Here is an 11,633-nt window from a genome sequence, read left to right as displayed (position 1 = left end):
GAACTTCCTAGCAGTATTAAGTCTAAACATAGAAAGGTTATTTGAATTATTCTATAATTAGAGTTGCTTTAAATTGAATGACCTAACCTAGTACCACAATAAGAGAAACACCATTATACTTTCTGATGATATGGCATTTAAGATATATTCTTCCATAAAAAGGTAAATCATATCATGTCATTTTTGAAATCCTTAGTGTGGTTGGTGTAAAAGATATCCAAGTTACCTTAGATATATAAGTGAACATGAGGAAGATTCATTTGTAGGGTTAGATTAATTGATAATCTTTACAATATCTCTTATTCTCAAATGAAAAACAGCATATATCTAATTTCATGAGAGCAGGAGCAGCAGATAGTGACAAGATGTGATATACATCTACATAAAAGCTTTGCTCTAATTCTTTTCAAATGTCAAAATCCAGAATGAAATATGTTGTTGTTGTTGGTAGTAGTAAAATGGCATTTATTCAGTACTGAATATATACGCCATATCTTCAGTTTTATAAGAAAAATCAGTTATTAGTAAAGAAAACTGAAAATAAACGAAATAGGGAATTTGATGCTCTTTTATCCTTGATGTCATGTAAAATGCATTATAACCTCATTATAACAATCACTTTAGGATCAGTGAGGTTCCTCTGTTATATCTCAAACCTTGTTAATATATCACGGCTAAAAAAAAAAAATATAGTAAAATACGACATGGGACCAGCAAAATTAATTTGTGATAACGAGAGTTTAAATATAAGTGTTCTGTATACGTTTGACTGTATAGGGATTAAGCTCTTGCTTGTTGATGTAGCCAACAAATCAATCTCTATTCAGACTGAACTTGCTATCTACTAGCCCAAGTAGGGCCAGTGATTGATCATGTTTTATATGTTGATTTTATACTTATATGGCTGAAAAATTTTGCCCATTTTAGTGATGATTCTATTTATTGTATTTTAGTTTGTGTTTTTCCACATTTTATGGAGGCTTCAGGAGTATAATATGCAAATTTCTTTTCTGATTTTTAGGATGAAAATATAGAATGATCTTCTACTCAAATTATGTGGACATTTTGCTAAAGTAGCTAGCAGCTCTGTTAGTAATTTTTGTGTAGATGAGGAAGGTAATCCATTATTGGAACATTATATTCCATGCATTTTGCAGTTCCTAGTATGTTTCAGTTTACTGCTGAAGATCACATTGTACAAGTTGTATACATGTATTCATATAAAAACAATAGGAGTCATATCTGAGATGCATAAATATTTATGCAGCATTTTGATTGAACCTTGGACATATAACTGTGTATACATGTGTTTACATGTGTTTATACACAGTTTTATTAATTTATGGGCATTAATGCTAGACATTAGCTTTTCACCTTGTATGTTTAGTATTAAAAGAAGACAAAATGATGCTATACAAAACAGCTTCATGTATTAATACTAGCTTCTTGCTTCTTCAAGCTTATTGCTGAAGATCACCTTTTATGTATTTATTCTTAAAAATAGGAAGCGTATTTGAGATGCATACATGTATTTGAATATATCGAGGGTTCAGTGACACAAAGACGTAACTCCATATTTTGCCAAAATGAGTATTTGATATCATGTTCAGAAAAATGTGGGCTCTCCAGGAAACACAAAGACTTAACTCCACCCAACACCCCATTGAAGTCGATGGCTAGTGAAACATAAACTTAACTCCTTAAGGCCCAAGTGGACCTCTCATCTTTAAACCACTTTTTCTCAAAATGGAGTTACGTCTTTGAGTCACTGAACCCTCGATATGCATTTGTGTTTATAATGTATTTATTAATTTATGGGCTTTTATGCTAGACATTAGCTTTTCACCTTGTATGTTTAGTACTAAAAGAAGACACAAGAGTATGCTGTACGAAGCAGCTTAATTTGGTATATATTTATTGCTTTAGCTTGTAATTGATGACATGTGCAATATGTTCTTAGAAATATTCTGTATTGCTTTGTATAGCTTTCAGCATAATAAAAGTTGAAAATGCAATTCTTTGAATGTATGTTTCGTTATTGATTGATGTTAATTCACAATGTCGGTCATGGTCATTGATAAGGTTTAAATTTCAATCTGCCCTCTCTCTTTTTTACGTTTATTAACATAATTAGTGGCTTATCCATAATAGAAAGTTTTAAAAATATCAGCCATATGGTATTAAATCTGAGTGAATCCATCATAACATGGGAAACCCAGTCATCAATAAATCATATTCCACAATAGATACCGATATGTGATTTTTCAGGTTGCCTTCTACCCCATACATGTATCCAAAAATCAGAAATTAAATGAAATTTATTTTGATCTTTTTAAAAACTTTAACCAACAGTATGCATTACCTTAGATAAAATTAAATCAGGAAATGATACATAAACCAATCAGACTATGAAATAAAACAAATTCAGACATCATAACTTATACATATAGAGATGATTAACAGTAGAAAACTTCATTTTCCACCTTCAGAAAAAGTTGACTTTTCATGAGTGAATGCAACTGGTGTGACTGAATACATTATAGTAAATCATTAATGGACTGAAATCTAATAATGTAGTTAACAACTGAGGTTTATACATCAGTACAAGCTCATTATCTTGCAGCATACATGAATCTCTTTCTCAAATGTATACAAGGTATTATATAATTTAAATAGGATTTCATTCAATCAAATGAATATTTTTAAAAAAAACAGACTAAATTTAATTTTGAGTGACTTTGAAATACATTTTGTTTAGTACACCTTGGTATGAATTTATGCTCAGATTTCAAATGTACTTCAATCTAAACTGGTAAAGAAATTCATTGGTGATTCATACACATCATTAATCAGCAGCAGCATCAGCAATGCATGTGAAGGCATGTAAGGTGTGTTCGGTATCCTCGCCTCTCTCATCAGTCACTATAAGCTAAACGATTATAAATGACAGAGGAATTAAAAAAACTACACTGTATAAAACCAAGTATCATGTCTGATAAATCTGAATACGGATGGTTTTCTTTCAGATAGAATGATGACACATACAAAGATAAATAAACTTTGTAAATACAATGTACATCTCTGAAAATTGAAGAGCATTTTCTTCCACTTCCTCATACACATCATCATCAATTAAACACAATTTTATCGCATTATCCTGAATGTGTTTGAATACAAAATAAAAATACAACACAAATGCAGTGTGTGTGGTGATTATACATAAAATGAAAGAAAGCTTTTGAGGGGCTATAGTTCATAGTTCAAATACGCTCACATGTGGAGTAATATTACAGCAATCTGAAAACAATTCTAATATAGTCAATATTACTTTCACTGCACAAGAATTGGTATAAATCAACAATATTCAGATAACTTGTGGCCATTTAAAAATGAGAAAAACAATGTACATATATTTCCAAGGTGTGAGATTCCTATCAAGACAACATCAGGGACCTGTTTCACAAAGCCTTCTTCCTATGACAAATGACAAAAATCAGAGACAAATCTGCTGATAACCAATCAGAAACAAGGATTTCAGTAGCTTATAACAAAAACTGTCATTTGTCACTGATGACAAGTTTTGTGAAACGCCCCCCAGGAGAGCAGAAAGCAAGAAAAGCCCCTTTAAATATAATGTGACTACAGAAATGTGAAGCACACTACACTCTTGTCATTTTATTTGGTCATGACCATTTTTTCCTTACTATTTGCTGCATCATTTTAAATGATCATTAACAAGATGGAAGCACCGACTGTCAGTTCCTGACCATTCCTTCCGAACAATGTCTCCTTTGAAAGTATGCAGACAAGTTTCACCTTTAGACAGCTGCGGCAAGGCAATCACAGTGTCATCTTATTGAAATGTATTAAGCACCTTGCGCAGTGGATGAGAACACTATACTTGAAACCAATATATCATGTTAAATTCTTGAAACTATATGAAAGCACCCGATGACAAGTTTGACGAAATTAGGTTCTTGCTTTTCCACTGCCAGAATAGATCCAAACCTTGTCTATAGATCATCTTTAATAGATCATGTTCAGCATCTGAATGTCATAATCCTTCTTGGATATTCATTATCATAGGTCCATCTCCCATGGTCTATTTCATCAGAAATTGACAAAGTCATATTCTCTGGTCATCTTGAGAGTAACGGTCAAGATCTCTTTGTCTCCATCCCACTTAGCTCGGCCGTTCTTACTATCCACAGGATGAGGGAGATGTAGTCCAAGTTTGCTGAGAAAGGAATAAGGGAGGGCGAAGAGGTGTCATTTGGGATATGTACATAAGAATTACTTGACAACCAACTATAACATCACTGAAATGTGACTGAGAGCACTGTGAGCTGTTGCATGTGGTTTGTGAATCGGTTGTGCTACAATTTTATAGCTCACTAACAGGTCTGCTTGTATATTTTCTCTTCTTAATGTAAAAAAAAGTTTAAAGAAAGTCATGAATACAGGTATGCATAGGCTCGTGCCCCTCTGAATATCTCTCTTGACATATTCTACACAATCTAGCCTGGAATAAATCTGCTTTACTCAGAAAAATTAATTGGAAGCCACAGTATTTAATTATCATCAAGTATATTTGGATTCATAACATAATACTCACTGGTTTGGTGTCCTGCAATCTAGAAATTTGTCCTTCACGTCTAATTCAACATCTGCATACTTGACTCCTGGCAGCTTAATTTTGACCTTCAATAACAAAAATAAAACATGGTTTCAATACTGCATACATTAAAAAACTGCATATTGATTTGACTGTACCCATACTGTACACTGTACTTAGAGATAGAGAAGTGACAACAGATATATAACATTGTTATTGCAAAACGGTAATTGGTCAATAACTCCATAAGGATTTTTTCTGACTTTTCTCAAGTCAAGTGTCATCCTAAAAGATTTCTTAACCAATAATGTCAATATATTCCAACAACAGTATATCATTAATATGAGATTTAGCAAGATAGCTTTGAATTACTACACAATAGATTATCTGGTGAGTGATTCCATATGCAATGAATCTCATGGTCCATGAAAAATACCAAAGAAAATATTTCACAAACTGCATTAAAGCCTGTCTGTACTAATTTGGCCATGAGGGATTAGACCACCCAGCGTGGTCACTAACAGGTGGTTAACTCATTATCTCAGCTCTCAATTAACAAGAAAAAGAGGATCATGGGGGACCAACATGCACCGATTATGCATTGTTTTCTATATAGAGGGAGCAAGTTGCTACAAGTAGTGCAGTGGGGCTTTAATAGTGCCTCCACCTCCAATCAAAATATAAAAGCAAAGGAAGACAAATTAAAACAAAATGAAATAGTCGTCTAACTATTTCTTACCACAAGGTCTTCACATGATGAAGTCGCTGGCGTTTTTCTACCCATCTGGAGGAACATATCTTCGGAGGAAACTGCCTGCTTGAAAATGATGTCATACCTGATGTGAATGGAAAATTAGTATATATTAAAAAGCAGCTTAAAGTGACTTGGTAACATTGTTGAAGGTTGATGAAAAAATGCTTAATTTTTGTATAAAATGGTACTTACTATATTACTTCTAGTAGAAGGAATATAGTAAGTACCATTTTGTACAAAAATAACCCTCTGACATGCAAAAAATCCTGAACAAATTCTCAAACCATGAAGATATCTATGGTTTTCTTTGAAGTGGTCGATGTATGACACCCTCTAACAGTGATTAACAGTAAATTCTCCCAACCATCCGTTTTTCCATGAAAAAAAGACATAAAACAAGCTATAAAAAATCTGTCAGCACTAAAATGTCTGGAATGGAATGTAGAGCCATTTTATTGCTTTGTGACAATTTCCATTCACCTCAAATGTAATTAAATTGTAATAATATAGTTGGGAAAATTAAGGAATCGATCAGATCAGTTTTTCTCAATTTGTACCATGAATAATGGTCTGTTTTCACTCAAATTTTCAGATTATCTTTAATTGTACATCTAGCATTGAAGTCACTACCTTAGCTCCACTATCTCTCATCTGAACAATATTACAAAGTCCCTTTAAGAGCTGGATAACATAAAAATATATGTATATCATGCAAAAACAGATACAAGGTAAAATTTTGAATAATAATGCAAAGTCAATAACTGATATGGGAAAAGGTATTGAGTGTGCAGCACTTGCGCTAAAGTACATGAATTAAGAATGAAGAAAGATAGGGAAAAGGAAAACAACTAACAAAGAAACAGAGAGAGAGAGAGAGGAAGAGAGACAGACAGACATATAAACAGAGAGAACCAGACAAACAGAAAGAGAGAGAGCTAGAAAGACAGTGATAGACAGAGAGAGAGAGAGAGAGAGAGAGAGAGACAGACAGACAGACAGAGATAGACACATAGACAGAGAAAGATATATATATATATAAGCAAGTTTAGTGAAACTGCAATTTATATATATACATATATATATATAGAGAGAGAGAGAGAGAGATGCAGATAGGCAGAGAGAGACAGACAGACAGAGATAGACACATAGACAGAGAGAGAGAGAGAGAGAGAGAGAGAAAGAGAGAGAGAGAGAGAGACACACACACACAGGCAGGCAGGCAGACAGAGAGAGAGAGAGAGAGAGAGAGAGAGAGATACAGATTAGTGAGGGTCATGCTTACTCTGGTTCTGGTCTAGGATCATAGATATCTTCAAACTCTGAGCCTTCAGTGACAGCCTCAGCATCCCAGATATCCTTTGTATCACCTGACCTTTTACCTACATCAGCTGAGCCATGGAAAACAAAGAAGGAGTAGATTTTTCTGGATGAACAATTCAACTTGGACAAACAAATAATTCTAAGCTGTTTAACTCCTTCTATGCCAATAGAACTGATACCCTAAATGAACTACCAAGAGTCAAGTTTGGGGTCTTAATTTCGTGTTCCATAGTTCAATCAAAAGAATTACCATATACAGTATATATATATCTGTATCTACTTCAGACTAAAATAAATTATTAATTTTTCACTGAAAAAAAGTCATATAACGATGAAAGTTGTGAGTAGGATTTAAGCCCATGGCACAGAAGAGATTACATTGCATTGTAATGTTTCAACTAAATTATTATCAATTTTTTTGTTGTCGTGTGTGTGGAGTATATGAATATGATTTGGTATCTTCTAAATACTAGAAAGGGGAAATAACTATCAAGTCATATTTTCATCACTTTATTGAAGTATAATCATCAACATTATCCAGTCTATATCAAAGACTTGGAAGATTCAATGCAGTCCCTCCCCATATAAATGACCAAGATGAGTTATTCTATGTCAATAATACAGTACGAAAGCACGACTATAACATGAATGAGAATACTTGTACATTTGAAGAATTAACACTAACTATGTAATTTCTCACCTTTATTTGGTTCATGTTTCTTTGGAGGTCCTATTGAACCAGGTCCAATGGAAGCATTCTGTGTTGAAAGCTGGAAGCAAAAAATAACAAAACCAAAATAAATAAATAAAAGAAAGAAAGAAAGGGAAAAAATAACTATTTAAAGCCATTCCTTTTTAATCTACCTTGTTATAGTAAACAATTTTCTTTGAATATAGGTATTATATAATTAATATAATATCTAAATATTTGAATATACAAATGTAGCTATCTAACAGTAATTAATCATAACCTTAACTTCTAACATCACAAATACCTTCTCCTTACCCGTTCATCATCACTCTCATCCTCCTTCTCATCTTTTAGCAAGCTGGCAAGAGCCGTGATGTTTGCACCCATGAACTCCATCTTCTCGATCAATCTTGTACTGTCTCTGTCCAAAACTCCTGGCTATCAAGAAAATTTCATCAACAAATATTTTGTTAAGAAAGAGGAATTCATCTTACTGTAGGTCCTACCTATTAATGTTACAATAATCATGCATACTTAATACAAAATCAAGAAAAGTTCAGGCCAGCTTAATTAGTACTTAGAATCTCACTAGTTATGATCACTTAACCAACGACAAAGTTTGAATGTCATGAGACACGAGTGTCACTTATGATTAGACTGAAAGCTTCAGTCTCTGATATCGACAGTTGTTCCACTGGACCACGTCTGGCTCCACTGACCGCCTCTCAGTATACAGAAACTGAAATACATTGTACAGGTTAGTGAGGGGATGGGCAGACTACCTGAAATGGAGTTCATATATTTTGATGTTGTATTTGTTGATGATGAATTTCTATGTTACTTTTTAGTATTAAAAAAAATATCAAACAGTCAAGTCTAGATAATGAAAAACTGAGGGCGAATATTGGCTAGTTAATCCAAATCCCCACCCTTTGTGTTTGCGGCAAGGGCGTCTGTGTATTGGGAAGTGTAGATCTATGTAATTAAGTTTTTACAGACATGCATCAATCAGATAGATCTATGATTATTTACGTCTGGGTCCCTACGTCGTTGACGAAGCTGTTCATGACTCGACTAGATTTCTTGTTGTCGCGGGCAGCGTTGCCTGTGAGTTCCAAGATTTCAGCAGCATGGTTGAGTTCTTGTTGAGTTCTTCATCACTACGCACAGCGAGTTGAAGGTGGCAAAGTTGACAGAAATTTATTTATACCAGACGGTTATTTCTGTCTATTTTACTTAGTTTTGTACTGTCTTTGTGAAGTCACACATGCTGGCACATATCAAGACAAGTGATTAAACTGGTTGAACAATACGCTCGAACTCGAGTATCGAGCTGGAGCGAGCAGTGCGTTCACTAGTCTATGCAGTAACTTGAGTAAGCTCTCGCCTCGGCGCCCCGGGTCAAGCCGCGGCTAGCCAGTCTGTTTGTGTCTGCTAGCTAGTGCTAGTCAAATAGTCAAAGATCAATGTCACTGTCATTTCAGTGGATCATTGGTGATATAAGGCGTCATGATATACTTATTAAGATTTTTCATGATGTTAATGTTTCCTGAGTGAATATCATGACCCAAATATAACATGTACGGAGATAATATTCATGAAAATTGTAGAAATGTTGTATTTCACTCACCCGATTTTGCCTCTCTTGAACTGCACTACCTACTCACTCTTGTAAACATGTATGGTAAGCTAGAAGTAACGTAAAATACGAGAATGTAAAATATTATTGTATTCGCGTTAAAGCATGATTTTTGTCAAATCCTTCCAAGCATGTCTTTCTTATTCCCTAATTCATAGTTTTACATTGGATTAGTTTTTTTGTTTTTCTTTTCAACAAGTACAATGCCCTAAAATTGAATAGTTTCTAAACACAGAATACACTACTATGGGTGTACCATACTTGCTGCTATAACAACGCCACGCTGATTGATTGATTGAAAGCGCTTTCGTAGAGCAAGCTATCCATTAGACAGCAATAACCATCTGATTTGGGTCATTTCTTTAATAAAACTGACATTTGTTGTCATTCCCCAATACATAATCGGAGGTCTAGTGGAGCCAGACGTAGTCTCAGTGGAACAACCGACGATTAGAGAGACTGAAGTTTTCGGTCTAGCTATCCATTTGCCTATCGATGGCTAAGCTAGTAGAACCCAGCATACGCAAATCTAAATGGTACGAGGCATCAGAACTACGGGGAAAATGTGTGGGTATTAATAAAATATGAAGGAAGAGGAATGGACAACTATATTAGAAGAAAAAAAGAAGGAAAAAAGGGTAATGGCAGTTGGAAATGACATTAGAGAGAAGGTGAGATGGTGAGATGGTGATGAGGATAATGAGTGTTCATGGTCAGGTGGTAGGAGAGAAGGAGACAAGGTAGCCCTTATGAGGGCCCTTACTTGTGTTTTAGAAACGTGGTTGAAGAAGTGAGAGAGAGGGAGAGAAGGAGAAAGAGGGGGAACAGAGTCAGAAAGAGAGAGAGAGAGAGAGAGAGGGAGATGGGTGAAATTGTGGGTTAGAGAAAACTGGAATACACTGAGGAAGAAGAAAGGAGAGAGCATCCCATCATCTCTCTCTCTCCCTCCCTCTCTCTCTCTCTCAAATTAAATAATACAAACTCATCAGATTGTTATGTCTGTAAAAATGTATTATTTACAATAAATAAACATACCACTACGAACAATTTAAATGAATTTCTACTAGTGAAGTTCAATAACATAAAGAGTTACTATAACAAATCCGTAGGCTTATATTGAAAGGAGTCACATCGTTTGACTACGCCTATATAAAATGATATTTGTATTACATGTCATAACTTTCTTGACATTCTTTCAATGATTTCTCACAAAACAAAATAGTAAAATCACATTGCGTAATTGATAATGTTGGGAAGGCAAATGTCTTTTTTGTGATTCCTGGAAGAGAGAACAACAAAAACTCATGCCATACGACTTTTAGTACCGATTGCAATTTGTTAACATGAAAAACAAATTGTTTCTTTCTTCTTAGTGGGAAACAAGCTTCAGTTTCAGTTTCAGTTTATTGTTTCCATATTTCACATGCTAGAAATATTACAATATAAAAGTCGGATACTTTGTAAATTATGATCGCACAAAAGTAAATTACATACAAATTTAGTTATTGATCGAGTTGTTTAAAATAACAGCTTTTACAAAAAGACGGATATATTTGATAATGAAATATGACGACACCTACTAAAAATCAATGCTTGTAAAGAATTATCCGTACAATTATAATGATGAAGAAGATAAGTTTGACTACTAGGTGCGATGAGAAGGATATTAAAAAACGACCCTCCCTTCTTCGGAGAGGCAGGAATATTATTATAGCCGTCTTTTATTTAAATGCACGTTCAATACACAAATTGGCCAAGCTGCAAAATGAATGAGAGAAGAAATTAACTGCATGCGAGATTAGTAATGCTTTCAAAAAAAAGACAGTGATGAATATGACGGACAAAGAAAACGGAAAAGTATACAGTTCCTCATTCTACCCTCAACAATTGCTGTGGTAGACAAAGGAACATCCTTTCACTGCTATTATATAAAAATGTGTAGAACAGGTGTCACATGCATATTCACCTGTATTTGTACATAATAGCAGTGAAGGGATGTTCCTTTGTCTATCACAGCAATTATATGAGGAACTGTATATTTTGTCCTCTTTCTTTATGCGTCATGTTCATAGTGTATGGAACGTGTTTCCCGACAAAGCACCAAGGATTTAAAAAAAACAATTTAATGAAGTGAAAAATAGCGGAGCTGGTTCAGCACTCAATTCAGTTGGGAATAATGAGCAGTATAGTAGTAGTCGCTCTATGCAGAGCGAATGTATTTCATTTCCCACGTAATATAAACAATGACAAGATATCACAATAATAAGCACAATGATTATAACAAAAAATTAGCATAGAAATATCTTTGACATTGTTTGTACTTATTCTTGTAATGCGAACTTATTTACTTGGAAGCAATGCTTGTTATGGTGTATAGGTTCACAAAATAATAATTTAAACTTTATCCATTCATAACTCAATTTTGAAAGATTACGGAGTCAAAGAAACATGATGGACACAAAAAACGAAACAAAAACAAATAAGAACAGTGACAGGATGACAAGATGATGATGGTAGATGAAGAAAATAAGGGTGAGGGAGTGACAAACAGGGAAAGGGGGAAAACGGCATAATAGAAGAAGCAGAGAGAGAGAGAGAGAGAGAGAGGTTGTTG

At 34.3% G+C, this 11,633-nt stretch overlaps 1 protein-coding gene across 1 annotated transcript; it reads right to left on the bottom strand.

Moving 5' to 3' along the window:
• Positions 1-3,534: 3,534 nt before the first annotated feature.
• Positions 3,535-9,039, bottom strand: LOC756974 (protein PIH1D3). Its single transcript, XM_001197112.4, has 7 exons — positions 9,011-9,039; positions 7,696-7,818; positions 7,390-7,459; positions 6,652-6,757; positions 5,355-5,451; positions 4,616-4,701; positions 3,535-4,237 (listed from the first exon to the last, which is right to left on the bottom strand). Exons 2-7 carry the CDS (start codon positions 7,774-7,776, stop codon positions 4,111-4,113), a joined length of 567 nt encoding a protein of 188 aa, XP_001197112.1. The 5' UTR covers positions 7,777-7,818; positions 9,011-9,039; the 3' UTR covers positions 3,535-4,110.
• Positions 9,040-11,633: the final 2,594 nt, after the last annotated feature.

This window comes from Strongylocentrotus purpuratus, unplaced genomic scaffold, assembly GCF_000002235.5.
Source record: "Strongylocentrotus purpuratus isolate Spur 01 unplaced genomic scaffold, Spur_5.0 spur5_scaffold_11, whole genome shotgun sequence".
In the NCBI taxonomy this organism is placed as follows: Eukaryota; Metazoa; Echinodermata; class Echinoidea; order Camarodonta; family Strongylocentrotidae; genus Strongylocentrotus; species Strongylocentrotus purpuratus.
Note: the sequence above shows the minus strand (reverse complement) of the source record. Positions and strands in the feature narration are given on the sequence as shown.

Coding starts and splice junctions, on each gene's coding strand:
- LOC756974 (XM_001197112.4), bottom strand. CDS start 7,776: ATGGAGTTCATGGGTGCAAACATCACGGCTCTTGCCAGCTTGCTAAAA. Junction 5,452..6,651: donor GATCCTAGACCAGAACCAGA/GTAAGCATGACC, acceptor CATTCACATCAG/GTATGACATCATTTTCAAGC. Junction 4,238..4,615: donor GATTGCAGGACACCAAACCA/GTGAGTATTATG, acceptor TTCCTTTCTCAG/CAAACTTGGACTACATCTCC.